General features: G+C 37.8%; 1 protein-coding gene across 2 annotated transcripts in view; it reads left to right on the top strand.

The window, feature by feature from the left end:
* LOC129226010 (zinc finger homeobox protein 3-like) overlaps nt 1–14,835 on the top strand; it is a 156,563-nt gene extending 141,728 nt beyond the window's left edge. For both annotated transcript variants that reach the window (XM_054860584.1, XM_054860585.1), the window contains exons 2-3: nt 205–3,653; nt 6,172–14,835. In XM_054860584.1, coding sequence (XP_054716559.1) covers nt 254–3,653; nt 6,172–12,878 — 10,107 coding nt within the window. In that variant the 5' untranslated portion in view covers nt 205–253 and the 3' untranslated portion in view covers nt 12,879–14,835. The remainder of the gene's footprint in view (nt 1–204; nt 3,654–6,171) is intronic.
* The last annotated feature ends 1,477 nt before the right edge of the window (nt 14,836–16,312 follow it).

Here is a 16,312-nt window from a genome sequence, read left to right as displayed (position 1 = left end):
TGATGTTTTGATTTGACCAAGAGTAAAACTAAACCATTTAAAAAACCATTCATTATATCTTCTTCTTGTTTTAGAATCAAATGTGGAAAATATTGCTCAAATTAAGAAATTCAAAAATCAAAATTATTCATTATGACTTTGTGCTTTATGTATGTATATTCGTATTTTGTATTGTTCATTGACGTTTCTTCTTCTTCCTTGCAGTGGTGGATGGGACTCACGACCATGACATAGCATATATCGATGAAACAGCATGGATACAGATGTTCCTAACGTGGACACCGGCCAGCAGCAGCACATCAAGCAGGAGTCTACTCAGCAGGGCTCCTCAGCGGACCAACTGTTCCAGAAGCAGCACCACCGTCTTCAGGTGGTAGGTGCAGGCGAAATGACGCCGGAGGAAGGACAAGAGGTTGTTGCCGACCTCCAGCAGCAAACGAGGGTTCCTGAACGTCCATCAAGTTCCTCAAGGACTCCTTGCCCGAAGTTCACCAAGAAATGCGATTCCTGCGGGCGGGAGTTCCACACTACAAACCACTACCTGGAACACGTGTGTGGGGCGTCGCCGCACGCGGGACTGAGTTGTTCGACGACGACCACCTCCCTAGAAGGTGGCGGCAACAGTAGACCTTGTTCTGTTCCTACCTCGCACTACCCTTCCGCGGGAGTCGGGGCTACAACCTCCAACAGCAGCAATTTGTTCTGCAACGAGTTGTCCAACAGCTCGACTAGCGACGTGGAGAACTTCACGGGAAAGATCGTGTACAATCCAGACGGATCGGCCTTCATCCTGGAAACGCAGGGGGCCGACTCCGAGATCAGCGATGACGAGGGATGCAGTGAAGTGATGTTGGCGAAAGCGGCCGAAGAGGCGGCTGCTCGAGTTCCTGTATCTTCTCAGCTCATCCCACACATGGTGAATGCTCTGCATATCGCTAGAAATCCTGCGCTGTACAGCGCCCTGTATGGACAGGCTTACAGTTTCCTTCAAGAAAAAAATAAAGTTCCTGATATCCCTGTTATGCACAGTTTTAGGGTCTTCACAGTGCGCAACGTTGCCTGTGAGACCGCAGTTACTACTACATCTAGCAAACTGGACGAGGACGGTTCGCAAAAGAGGCCGTCCCACGTCAACAATGCTAACTTTCCTATGGTAGACTATTCTTCTGTACCGATAAAACCTATATTAATGTGTTTTCTCTGCAAACTTTCTTTTGGTTACGCAAAATCATTTGTGGCTCACGCCATGGGTGAACATAATATAAATTTGAATGAGGAGGAGAAAAATATTATGTCTCAAAAGAACACTTCGGCAATCATACAGGGTGTCGGGAAAGAGAAAGAACCACTCTTATCATTCCTAGAACCTATTCCTAGTTCTGTTTCTCAGAACAGTATGGGGAGCCAAAGTGGTAACATATATGCCCAGTCATTGCAGAGCTCATGTACCAGTTCCTTCGGGTCCACGGACCCCATGACTAATCTCTTGAATGCTGTGTCCAGTGCAGTGGCTGGGGGATATGGTTCCTCGGCTATCACGACTTTGGTTTCGGCAGTTTCCAGTCCTGTAGCAGCGCTTTCCGAGATAAAACCAAGTGTCTCGAAAGCAGCTATGAGATCGACGCCATCCCTGACTAGTTCCTTGTTGACCGCTGAAAGCGATGAGGCCTTAGCACCAGAGTTTCAAGACTTGGTGACGATTGAAAAGCTTGCAAAAGCTGCTACAGCAGCTGCAGAGGCGGACTCTGTTTCTTCCGTGTCACCTAGGGAGCGCAAAACTCCTTGCTATAACGGTCAAAATAACGACCTGCAGGAAGACCAAGATCTACGACTAAATCCTTTCGATTTCAGTCCTCATCCTACTTTACCATCGGCTGGATCGATGAGTTCTTTGGACAGGCCCACAAGCGCTGGCAGCCACGAAAGCATGTCTCCTGGAATGTCCAGGGTTTCTCCTAAGAACAATCCTGCACAGAGCCCTTTGCTATCTACAGTTCCTTCTCCATCGCCAACGACTAGCAGTCCTGTTTGCATATGTCCACAACATCCTGACGGACGGACGAATGGCGTGGAATGTCCCAAGTGCGACCTTATATTAGGTTCGTCTCGATCTCTGGGCGGTCACATGACTATGATGCATTCAAGGAACTCTTGTAAAACTCTGAAATGTCCAAAGTGTAACTGGCATTACAAATACCAAGAGACTTTGGAAATACATATGAAAGAGAAACATCCGGAAAATGACATGAGTTGCATTTATTGCCTCACTAACCAGTCTCATCCTAGATTAGCTCGTGGGGAAACGTATACATGCGGTTACAAACCTTATCGCTGTGAGGTTTGCAACTACTCTACTACGACAAAAGGCAATCTCAGTATACATATGCAATCTGATAAGCATATTAACAACGTACAAGAGTTACAGAATGGTACACTACAACCTGAACATGTTATACCTCAGCAAACTTTGGCAGCTCCACCACCTATGCCTACACCTCCAGCTGTGGAGGTGGCAGTTAAAAAACCTGTCACTACCAACAAACCAAAGGCAACATGGCGATGTGATGTATGCAATTATGAGACAAATGTGGCTCGAAATTTGAGAATTCACATGACAAGTGAAAAACACAATCATAACATGATGGTTTTGCAGCAAAACGTGAAACACATGCAGCAAATTTCCGCTTTCCAACAAGCACAAGCGCAAGCACAGGTTCAAGCTCAGGCTATGGATCCTATGTTCAACTTCCATCCTGGACTCTTACTGCCATGTGACTCTCAACTTCAGCCGGAAGCAGCACTTGCAGATATGGCTTACAACCATGCCTTGCTAATGATGGCTACACAGCAGCAGCAACAAAGAGCTATGGCTGCTGCTGCGGCGGCAGCAGCAGCAGCAACTGGAAAAAGTTCCATAGGGGCACCTCTTAATCTCAGTGTTCCTCCTACCCTAGATATAGACCATCCCGATCCATCTCTGAGGCCCGATGTACCTTATGATGAGAATGGAAAATTATTCCAGTGTTGCGTGTGTCACGTGTATTCAGCCGATAGCATCGAGGCTCTCAACCAACATGCTCAATTAGATCGCACGCGCCAGCGTGAGGAAGAAGTTTTGATGGTTGTAGCCGGAACATATATCTGCAAACTGTGTACTTATAAAACAAATCTAAAGGCTAATTTCCAGCTTCATTGTAAAACAGATAAACATCTGCAACGACTACAGCATGTGAATCATGTGAAAGAAGGTGGTGCGAGTACAGAGTGGAAGCTAAAGTATGCAAATGTCAGTAATCCAGTTCAAGTACGTTGCAATGCTTGCGATTACTACACGAACAGCATTCACAAATTGCAACTACACAATGCCAACCCACGTCATGAAGCGAATGGGAGAATATTTGCACATCTACAAATAGGAGTCAATTCATTGAAAGCTGAAGCTCATTACTTCCACTGCAGATTGTGCAATTTTTCAACGAAAGCGAAGTTCAACTTGATTCAGCATGTTCATTCCATTAGGCATCTTCGGCATGAGAATTTCAGGCAAATGCAGCTAAGAACAGAAGGAAGAGATGTAGATGAAGACGTGAGAGATTATGTGCTCGTGAAGGAGCTTAAAGGGAATGAGAAAATCATCTTTGATGCTGATGTGGGTGAGTATCTCTGCTGTTTTGTGTCGTTATGTGAGTGTTTTGTATATTTTTAGCATAGTATTGTTTTTTCTTTTTAAACTTTTTATTTCTTGAAAATCATATCGATAAAATGTTAAGTTTTCTTTGTTTATTTTTAAAGTTTTTTAAGAACTACAACAATTATTGACACAAAATTTGAAGAAATTTTAATCTGTTTTGTACATTCCTGCCAAAAATTTTTCTTGAAGTCCTTTCCAAGTGTAATAAAAGCATTGCTTCTTTTAAAGAAAGGTTTTTAAATAAAATTTCTACTCTGCTCTACGGTGTGCAGTTCAGTTTTGGCCTGTTTTTTGAGGACTCTAAGGACTTAATGTTAAACATTTTTTTCGTCTTTTTAATATAAAAAAAGTTATACTGCTGGGAAAAAAAGAGAAAGTAAAAAAAAAAAAAATCTTAGAATTAAAGCGAACTTTATGTGTTATTTTTATTTGAAAGTAGCAGAGACAAATTGTAATAGGACCATTCCACGTAAAAGTCGCCTTTGTCCCGCACATGACGGTTCATATATTTTATTAAAAAGTTATTATTTTAAAGGGTAATGTCGACATTTTTTGCGAAAGAATTCACGCATAAATTAGTAATTTGTTAAGCAGAAAAAAAAATGTTCCTTTATATTTTGAAGTATTATATTTATTGAAATATATGAAGTGTCACGTGCGGGACAAAATGACCCTTTTCCGTGCAAAGGCCCAACAGAATTCTTCAATCTCATTAATTAGCAGTGCGTAACAAAATAACTGAAGAGAAAGTAACTTGGTTAAAATGTGTAAGACATTAATTAGTAAAACACCTAAGTTAATTGTTGACTTGTTTTATAAAATCATATAGTACGAGGCATTTTAAAGACGTTTTTTTGCTTTCAGGTTTATATTTTAGTATCTGTGTTGTATTCCTTGTCATTACTGTAACACTTTCTATGATTTTCAGGAAAAAAAAGAAGAAAATGGAGTGGGGGGGGGGACTGTTTCTAAATATTCTGCTTAAAATTCAAAATTAAGCTCTTTAGGCAAAATTAAGCCATGATGGAAAAGCTCCGAGTACTCACTTACAGCAGTTGAGAACAATGAAACTAAATTATTTTAGTTTACGTGCTAATCGTATAGAAATACCAAATTTTATACAAATTTTTGTTTTGATTTAAGCAGATTTTAATGAACCCCATAATTTCAATGCCTGTTAGAAATGGTTACAACTGTTAAAAACAGAAAATAAGTAATTGAAAACAAATAAGTGTAAAATATATATTCATTTTCATTCAATGTAAAGTAAGCATACAAAAAATATTTTTTGAAATCTAGAAGTACTCAACATCATACTACTACACTAGAAGTACTCAGCATCAATAAAGCATACAAATGTTTTGATGATATTGAAAATTAATAGTTACATCACATTTGGATGCTATTTTCTTTTTATAAATGTGTTCAAAAAAAGAAACAAATATCAATGAACCACTTTGTACCAACATTTATATAATTCCTAAAATAGTTGAAGCAGTTATTAATGAGTCCCATGTCTGCTAATATTTACTGAAAATGAGTATACATACTTCAATTATGAGGAAGACAGGTAATTAAAAATGAATAAGCTCTAGCTTAAACTGCATGTTCGAGCTTGTTTCTTTTTCCTGCGTTTTCTTTAAATCTCTATCTTTGTTATTAAAAAAGAAGGAAAGCAATGCGCTTGCTAAGTGTATTGCAGATTGTAAAAAATTAATTTTAAACGTCTGGTTCTAGTTCTTATAACTATACAAATACTAAGAATGCAAATACACTAAAATTGTACTAAAAAATCCTGCTTCACACTTTTTTTTTACAGTAATATTTCACATCTTGACCACAATGTTTTCCTACACTATTTAAAATCAATTTTCAAATAAGTGCTCAAATAACTTTTATTTTTGTAACTTTAAAGCATACAACTTGAAAAAGATTAAGTTATTTCCTTAATCATTTACTTAGAAAAACTTATTTGTTTAATTATGCAATTAGGTCTTTGAATTTAACCACTTGATGTAAATCAAATGCACTGTCATTTTTATGTCAAATTTTTATTGAGACATTTTTTCTTTCTTTTATATTTCTTATTCTAGCAATTAAGCTAATACTATTTACATTTAGTGAATATACGATGCGTCGATTTTATTTTTATTAACTTAGTATTCACAGAACACCTGTTGCTTTGCATTTATTTAGTAATCTATGGGCCATTGCTGTTGTCTTATTATGTAATTATGTTACAACTTCGCAATTTCAAACAGTAGTTTAATTGTTGGCGAAAATGTTAGTGGTATTTTCTTAAAAAGTATATATACTGTGAATTATGAGGGAGAAAAATACTTATTATTATTTTTTTTTTCCTGACAATTGTTTTAAGTAGAGCATGGAATGAAAAGTGACATTAATCTGTTTCTGTTTTACATAATCTAGAATGTGCAAAATACGCACATCATACTTATGATTTCGTTTTTTCCCTTTAGATACTCCGATGGTTGATTTCAGCGAAGACGAAGCACCTAAATCTGATGACAAACCAATTTCTCCCAAATCTGAAGACAAATCCAGCGATTCCAGATTGAAAAAAGCTTTATTAGAACAGTCAAAGCCAAACAGCCCCTCGGAAAGTGCTTCGAATCAAGAACCCACTCATCGCTGTCCATTTTGCAACTACACCAGCAACACAGAAGTACGAATTCAAATGCATGTTGTCTCTCAACATCTGCCACAAACAAATACTATTCCTTGTCCTCTGTGTCAGGAAGGTTGTAAAGATATCGGTGCATTGGAATCGCATTTAATGGAAATACATAATGTGACAAAAGAAGGTGTTCAGAGACTCTTACTTATGGTTGATATGTCTGACATCGAGAACAAAACTGGTAGTCAACAACCTAAAACTAAGTCAGAAGATCCAGTTGTTTCTAAGCGAGAAACGCCAGAACCTGATGGTAAGACTTCTCCTGATTCGAAGGAGCGTAGTCTCGAAGATCTTGTAGATGATACCACCTGCTCATTCTGTAATAAAAGTTTCTTGAATGTTGATGATCTCTTTACCCATCAAAATGAGTTCGGTCATATGGACTTGAAACCCACACCAACTGGCTTAGAGTATCAATGCTGGAAGAAAGGATGCTTGCAATACTTTAAAACAATCAATGCTGTGCAGTTGCATTTTAAGGAGACCCACTCTAAGAAACCACTGCTGGCTGTATCAGACAGGCATGTATACAAATATCGCTGCAATCAATGTAGTCTAGCTTTCAAAACTCTGGAGAAGCTACAACTACATTCGCAATACCACATGATTCGTGCTGCAACGAAGTGTGTATTATGTGGTCGTAGTTTCCGATCAGTAATAGCGCTTCAGAAGCATGTGGAAACTACTCACACCGATATGACTAAAGACCAACTAGAGCAGTACAAAGCTAGTCTAGCAAATAATCCGCTGTTGTCTAGTGCAGGTGGCGGTGTTTTAGATCCCCAAACCACAGAATTGCTGAAGAAAGAAAGTATCCGAGAAGATATGGAAATCATGGACGACTTAATGGACGTTGGGGCTGATAAGGAAAGTTCACCATCTCACGAAACGGACTGTGACCATTTGGAAGCTGGAGAGCAAATTATGTTGGAGGGTACTGGTAATAATCAAGATGTTCTTGAGGACTATATCAATAGTCAAAGCATGGCAGAAGACAGCTACAATGATCCAAACCGAAAATACAAATGCCATCGGTGCAAAGTTGCATTTACGAGACAAAGTTATCTGACCAGTCATAACAAAACTCTTTTGCATCGCAAAGGTGAAAAAATGAGTTATCCAATGGAGAAGTATCTTGATCCTAATAGACCATTTAAATGTGATATATGTATGGAATCTTTTACTCAGAAAAACATACTTTTAGTTCATTATAATTCTGTTTCTCATCTTCATAAAGTTAAACTGAGTATGAAAGAGAATAACAACGTTACAACTACTTCCATCTCAGCAGCTAATAGTTCTTCTGCTATTAGTACAGCAGGTTTCACTGCAACTAGTAGCAGCCCTAGTGTGTGTTCCTCTTCTAACTCTTCAGTAGTTAACGACAGTGAGAAAAAGCCGTTTAAGTGCAATATATGTAAAGTAGCTTACAGTCAAGGCTCCACCTTGGATATTCACGTAAGATCTGTACTTCATCAAACTCGTGCATCCAAACTTCATGAGTTAGCTATGACTGGACAGATTGATCTCACAGCTCCCTTGATCGAACGATCGGAGCAATCAAATGAACAACTTTCGCAAATAGTGATTCAGCAACCAACTATGACTTCTGAAAGTTCCTCTTTAATGCTGCCTCAGACCTCGCAGGTGTCGGGCACGTCCGCAAGTGTTCCTTCTTCTGTCCAAGCTCCAAAGATCCCAGATCTGACACAAGTTCCTCTAAGCTTCCCAGCTTCGTCTGCGGTTGCTACTATCACCAGTGCCTCTCCTCAGCTCCACTTGTCGACTGATGCGGCAGCATCAATGGCGCAAACTCTTGGTCTGACGCCTCCTGTTCCTCAGCCCCCCGTCCTACTTCCGTCTCAGGTGTCTACTCAAGCTCTGGTTAACTGCTCTAGGTGCAACGCGATTTTCACGACTCATGATTCCTTACTCCAACATCAACAGCTATGTTGTTTTTTCAATCCACCTGCTTCACAAGCAAATTCTGTGAAATCCAGCTCCATGACATCCTCAGCTACGTCTCAGCCTCCTCCACCTCCCACACCTTTTCCAAACAATCAGCAACTTTCGGGTCGTCTCGCGAGCTCAAACGAAAAAGATGATCTGCAAAAAGCAGCACTTTCGTTCCAACCTCTTGCTGACGTTACGAACAATACAACTCCACCTCAACTTAGTCCTCAAATCAATCAACTGGCAAACCAGTTACCTATTAGACCACGATGTCCGTTTCCTCGACCACGGCCATTAGTGTATAAGCATTTAATAGAGAGTTTTGGATTTGATGTTGTCATGCAATTTAATGAAAATAACCAAAGGCGCAGGAAAAGCGAAAAGAAAGAATCCGAAGAAAATTGCTTGAAAGAAAATGTTAATAAGACTCTAGATTTAAGTAAACCTGAAGTTAAAAGTGAAGAACCGAATGAAAAGACTGATATTGTGTCGAAATCAGAAGATGAAATTAAAGATACGAAACCTGACTTACCAGAAATTAATAGATCAGTATGTCACATCTGTACGAAAGAATTCACCAGCATTTGGGTTTTAAAAACTCACCGGGAAGAAATTCACAAAGAAATAGTACCATTTGAATTTTTAGAAAAGTTTGCAGATATTTTTCGTCAAGATTATGATAACAGAAATGCAGATCAATTGCAGTTACAGACGTGTGAAGATAATTTGACTGATACCAATCCACCAACGCCAAACATAAACTGTGAAACACCCCTGTGTCCAACTCCCTCATCAATTAGTTCCACAAATCCACAGTTAAGTTCCACAACTCCACCAGCTTCAAGCGCATCCTCGCAGATCAGCGATGTGCCCGCTTCTGTAACAGCTAACCAAATGGCAGCTCAGTTGCAGTTAAACCAATTCATCATGAGCATGGGATTAGGCATGGGACTTCCTATGGGAATGAACCTTAATATGCCTTTTGCTGCTGCTGCTGCTATGAATCTTCACCCACCTTTGATTCCGGTGCTTTTACCGCCCACTATGGATCCACTTATGGCATCTGCATTTAATCATCCTATGATGTCTGGTGGCGTAGAATCAAATTATTTCGCAGCTCAGCAAAAAATGTTGCAACATCAGCAGCAGCAATCTGCAGCTGCAGCTGCTGCAGCAGCAGCACAGGCACAACAACAGAAAAGAGCTAGAACAAGAATTAACGATGAACAGTTAAAAATATTAAGAACCTATTTCGATATTAATAACTCACCAACAGAAGAGCAGCTTATAGAAATGTCAGAAAAATCTGGCTTGCCACTTAAAGTCATTAAACACTGGTTTAGAAATACATTGTTTAAAGAAAGGCAAAGAAATAAAGATTCTCCTTACAACTTTAACAATCCTCCCTCTACCTTCCTAAATCTAGAAGAATATGAAAAAACTGGTGAAGCTAAAGTTATACCCATTAATCGTAATGATTTCTTATCAAAAATAGATGCTGATTCAACAAATCAAAGTGAAGATGGGCGCAGTATAGCAGATGACACCGATTCTTCCCAAGAGGACAAAGATAAGCATGAACCAAACGACTATCATTCTCATGTTATCGAAGAAAAAATTTCGACACCTAAAGCTGAAGTTCCTTTGCCCATGTTGCCAGTATCTACATCATCAGTATTGTCACATTCATTGACTCATTCAACACCAATCGACATGATGAATACAAATAAGGATGACAGTCCTAAAGATCTCCACATTATGCATTCTGAATCCTCTTCTTCTTCACCTCAGCCGTCCATCAATTTCAGTTCAATTACATCCATGACGGGCCCTATCATTCCTAACGCATCCGCATCTCCTCCCACATCAGATTCTCCGCGGGGTTTCAACAGTCCCTCGTACTGTGGTTCAAGTTCAGTTGGTGGTGGCACTGGTAGTGGTAAACGAGCGAACCGAACACGATTCACTGATTACCAAATTAAAGTACTCCAAGAGTTTTTCGAGTCTAATGCATATCCAAAAGATGACGATCTGGAGTATTTGTCTAAATTATTAAGCCTCAGTCCTAGAGTGATTGTGGTGTGGTTCCAGAACGCTAGACAGAAAGCTCGTAAAGTGTACGAGAACCAGCCACCCATCAATACAGATGATGATAGCGCTGGAAAATTTCAGAGAACTCCGGGTCTCAATTATCAATGCAAAAAATGCTTGCAAGTTTTCCAGCGATACTACGAGCTTATTAAACATCAAAAAAGTTCTTGTTTCAAAGACGAGAACCCCATCGCTGTTCAAATGAAAGCCGCAACTGCAATCATGGATGAAAAATCTCAAGGTAGTAGTGTTTCTGATACATCCTCGATCACTAATAGGACGCCTGACAAATTCGGACAAAATGGAACGTATCGTTGTGATAAATGTAGTTTATCGTTCCCACGTTTCGATCTGTGGAGGGAACACCAAATAGTGCATATCATGAACCCCAATCTGTTTCCTAACTATTCTCCTAACTCCTCTTTTGGAATTCTACAGTATGAGGCCCAACAACCACCTACGCCACCACTGAAAAGAAAGTTGTCTGAGGAAGAAGAAATGAAAGATTTAGGAGATCAACCGAAAGACAAACGCCTTCGAACAACAATTTTACCTGAGCAATTGGATTATTTATACCAGAAATATCAAATAGAGAGTAATCCCAGCAGAAAAATGCTAGAGAACATAGCCAGGGAAGTTGGCCTGAAAAAACGGGTCGTGCAAGTGTGGTTTCAAAATACTAGAGCCAGGGAAAGAAAGGGACAGTTTAGAGCTCATCAGCAAGTAATTCACAAGCGTTGTCCATTTTGTAGGGCTTTATTCAAAGCTCGATCTGCATTGGAGTCTCATTTAGCAACTAGGCACGCCGATCAGTATACTAGAGGTGACATCAATATAGATTCTTTGCCAGATGGTGAAATCGATTCTAACCCAGAAACGCCCTCAGCATCAAATGCTTCAGAAGATGTTAAAAATAATTTATATCCATCCTTTTCGTCTTGTACTACTACTGCAGGTTCCACTGCTAGTTTTACGACTCAAAATTTGGAATCTGTTCAAAGTTCCATGAAGAAGTATTATGAAGATTCTTTGAAAAAATATTTGGATGAGTTAAGCAGTGCAAATAAAGAAGGAAACACCAGTCCAGTCGCTGACCTCAGTATGAAGCAGCCGAAACCATCTGAAGATAAGCCTCCGGGACAGGTAGGAGATACTCCTTTGGATCTGAGTAAACCTGTGAAAGTCACCATTGATGGTGAGAAAAGCAGTGATGGTGCTCCAACGAACCTGAGTGATAAGAGTTCTGAAGACGCCATGAATAGGAGTTACATGAGCTGCGATGATGCAAGATCTGAAACGCATTCTGAATCCACTGAAAATATGGATTTCGAAGATCATATGGACATTTCACATGGAAGCAACCCTACATCGCCGTCGAGTTCTGGTCATCAGGGTTCCGGCGGCAGTAAAAGGTTTCGGACACAGATGTCCACCATACAGCTGAAGGTGATGAAGTCGATATTTGCAGATTACAAAACTCCCTCAATGGCAGAATGCGAAACCCTAGGCCGAGACATAGGCTTACCAAAGAGAGTTGTGCAAGTATGGTTTCAAAATGCTAGAGCAAAGGAGAAAAAAGCGAAGTTAGCTTTTATGAAAGCCTTTGGTCATGAGATGGATATGCCTAAGGGTCCCGAAGAGTGCTCCATCTGCAAAATTAAGTACAACATCAAGTTTTCGAATACAAGTATGCAAGATCACTTGTTTTCTAGACGTCATCTCGAAAATTTAAAAGCGCACATTACGAAAATAAAAAAGCTGACAGAAGGTCAAGATAACATCGACAGGCTGGATCAGTCGCCTGTCACACCCAACAACATGCTGAATCAACTTGTCCATTCTCAGCATAGTATGCATCCAGAAGACACAGACCTAAATGCGTCTCCTGGAACGAACCAACCTAGTCTGATGCAACAGCTACACATGATGGGACTGCAACAAATGCCGGGAATGTCAGTGCCCATGGGCTTGCCTGGTTTCCCAAATTCGAGCAATGGCCCAACCAACATGATTGGCCTCAATGCCGCAGGATCTCCACCGACTTCTTCCATGTCCTCGATCACTGCACAGTCAACCAAGACCGATGCTAAATCAGCACCTCTGTCCAACAAATGCAATAACAGTGCTTCGGAGAGCCCCGATCTAAAGACTTCTTCGGACCTACAGCGACAGAGCCCAGCGACGTTTGCAGCCAGTCAAGGTCAGCAACGGAAAGAGGACAAGAAGGACGTTTCCGATGTCATGAACGGGAGCACCACCAGCAACAGTGCGACTAACGCCCTTCCACCATCTCAGCGAGTCGGAAACATGACAGACTTCCCAATGCCCACTACAGAAGCGGGGGGTTTGCTTCCTTACATGTATGCTGGATTTCCGGGCTACTATGCTGGACTATCGGGTGCATTCTTCCACCCAGGCATGTATCCAGGTAGGAACAAACTATGACCAGATCCCCAACCTCTTTAAGCCCCTTTACTGTGATGTTGTGTAGCTGTAGTTGTGCAAAGTGGACTCATTTGCTCTTTTCTAGGGATGTGGAACTCTTACCATTTCATCGTTTTCTGAGTTTGGTTGAAACTCAGATTTTAGCAATTATTTTCGTGCTTATACGATGCAATTCCATACCATGTACATGTAATTCATCATTGTGTTAGTAATTTATTAGCCATTTTTTCATGCAGGGTTGAATACAAACAGCAATTCACGTGCTTTTTTTCACTTCACTTTTTTCTTTCATTCTGGAATGGGAGAAAAAGCGTGATAGTATATATTAGTAGATTTATTTATCATTTTTTCTTCCAACTTTCGCAATTTGTCTACGCACTGCTAGGCTGTTCATCTAATTAATTCGTCTGCTGCTCTTTTTGCATTTCTTTGTTGGCATTCTTCTTACAATTCTTTCCTTCATATTCTACTTACATGCACTTCTTCTTTTAAAGCATTTCCAAACGAAAAAAAAAATTGCTTTTATGCATCTCTCGCAGACTTCTAAACTTATCCAAAGCATTTTTTGCTGCTCTAAACTCCACCATTTTAAACACTTATCTCTCTTTCTTCTAAGTGCAAATACTCTTATTTGCCCTGTTGTTTTCCTGTTTATCTTGATCAAAGTGTTTTAATCGACGAAAAATTACATTGAAATCTTCCTGAATTAACTTTTTTTTTTCCTTGAAAATTTAACCCCAAGAGAAATATTTTATACATCTAAAGTAAATAATTTTTTTTAAAAAACTATTAAAAATAAAAGTATTTATTGGTACCGTTATAAAATTCATCACAAAGTGCCTTTATCATCAACTCAAGTGTAAAATAAAATGAGATATACCTAAAATGTTTTATGTTTCAAATGAATTTTAAGTTCAAGTTATTCTAACGAGTCTAAGTTGCATCTATCGTTGTAACCTAATTAAAAATACATTTCGAGTATGAATAATTTTTAATAAAATGTTCTAAAGATGCATTTTTAATGCAAAATTCAAGCATTTATGAATTGTTTGTGTATATAGTTTCTTCGAGAAGCAATCTGTTTTTGTTCCCATAAGCAAAGATCGTCCTTAAATGGTTATACACTCACAAAACAATCAAAATATTTTGTATATTGAATGCTATAGTGAAATCTTATCAGTGAAGTTTTGTTTTCAATATTTCGCCTAATATTTTTGTGATTAGAGAAAACCAATTAAAACGCATTTAGTTTTAAAATTAAAACGCGGCACATATGGAATAGCTTGTTTTCCGATAGCAGATTGATCAAATGATGTTTTCAAGTTGAATACAAAAAATGTTATTTATTATTGTACATGTTTGAATGTTCTTGTGATTCTCCCTTAAATTTATGGTACTTTAATCCTCCTAGGTGGCACACTCCACGGTTAAACGTTTTAAAATGATCGTCATAAAATTGGCAACCATTTTTGAACGTTTCGCAATCGGTTTAAAATGGTCGCCACAACGTTGACAACCATTTTTAAACGTTTCATAAACGTTTTAAAATGGTCGTACAAAGTCGACAACCATTTCAAAACTTTTGTGAAACGAGTATGCTACCTGAGCTAGTGCCTTAGCTCTAAATAAGCTATTTTTGCTTTTTAAAATTTATATGCATGACTGCTGTATCAGCATGATTATTCTGTCTTTCGAGCATGTTGTTAATTTATTGTTTCTTTTTTTCTTTTTAATAGATTTTATGTAAAAGTGCACTTTTGAACATTGTAGATATTTAAATTATAAACGGTTTATATGCTGGTAAACTCTTTTGTATCTTTAGCCCTGTTGTTTATGTATTGAGACATTTTTATTAATTTTGTTTGTACATATGTGAAAGATGACGCAAATGCATTTTTTATGTTTGCACTAAGTCTTGTAATGATAGTTCAAAACTTGAGCTGTGTAAAATAAAACCGCCATCATTATGAAAAATATTTTTAGTTGTGTTTTTATTTCTTTATTTTTTTCCTTGTTTTATGTAGTGGGAGTTTTAGTTTGCATGTTTAGTGATTGTCATTTTGTAAAATGTGTACTTTTATTACCTAAAACAAAATGCATTATAGAAACAACTCATAATTTAAAAAATATTGCATATAGTAGTTTTATCTACCAACTTGAGTGTAAAAAGGTAAATTTTTCTTTGTTAGCAGAACATAATCAAAACAAATTTGAGAACCAAAACTTCTTTTGTTTCCTCAGTATTGGTTTAAAATTACAAACATTTATTTCGATGCTAATGCTGTGGAAAAATTCACTTCAAAATTTTAATTAAGTGTATTCCTTTTGGTTATGAGGTGTAAAACCGTACCCAAATCCTTTCAGTAAAACCTCGAATTTGTTCAGAAAAATTTTAAACCGTGAAATATAACTAAAATATTATTAAAAATCATTTGAAAAAATATATAATGAATATAATAAATAAAGGATCCTTTAATTTATATTTAGTTAACCAGGCATAGAGGAGAAATATTTTGAAATAAAAAGAAGTAAAAACTAAACAGTTAAACACAATTAAAACAGTTTTGCATCTGTTACAGTTAATATTAAAACAATTTGACTAAAAGCTGACTCGCCAAATATAATTACGTTTCATCCATTTTATGAATACTTAGGATCTTTTCTGTGGTAAGAGCAACTAGTTTTTTGACACTTTCGGAGTGAGTTGAATCACAATATTACAACAGTGTTTTATATTTCATATTTACAAAATAGAATTCAGCCTTTTAATCTACACATTTCAATTAAAAATAACAATAATAATAATTTTCTTTTTCAACATTTTTGCTATCATAATCAACCATTTTTTAATTTTTTCAAACCTTTGAAGGCTAAATCTATTTTATTCCCATAGCTTTCCCTTCAAATAAACACACTAAATGGCTTAAAAATTCAAACTACAGTGACTTAGTTTAGTTTTTATAGAGCAATAGGATATTTTAAAAGCATTATTGAGAAATAATACCTTGATATTGGTTTCCAATTTCATCCCTTAGAATCAGCGAACAATATTTAAATATTGTGTTGCAGCTGCTCAAATGGATTATGAAAAATAGCCGGCTACTTGTATTGCATTGACAGAAGTTTGATTTCGCATATATTGGTCTCATTATTGTCTTCATTAATTTCCTGCGTCCTTTTAGACAAGTTTTTCTTCCATTTCTCCAATTCTCTTCATATTTTTCTGAAATTTTTAAATGAGGATAGACATTTCATAGTCAAACATATGAATTTCGTTTATTGAATGACATTTTAAAGATATTGTGATTGGATTTTCGTTTCAAAGTAGTGAATAAGATAGGTATACATTTTGCATTCTGATTATGCCCGTCTATTGAAGGTAAGTACAGTGAATGTTTTATATCAAACTGAATGTCTGTATATGTTAATTAATC

This window comes from Uloborus diversus, chromosome 7, assembly GCF_026930045.1.
Source record: "Uloborus diversus isolate 005 chromosome 7, Udiv.v.3.1, whole genome shotgun sequence".
Classification (NCBI taxonomy): Eukaryota; Metazoa; Arthropoda; class Arachnida; order Araneae; family Uloboridae; genus Uloborus; species Uloborus diversus.
The sequence above is the reverse complement of the archived record's forward strand: the minus strand, read 5'-3'. Positions and strand labels throughout refer to the sequence as shown.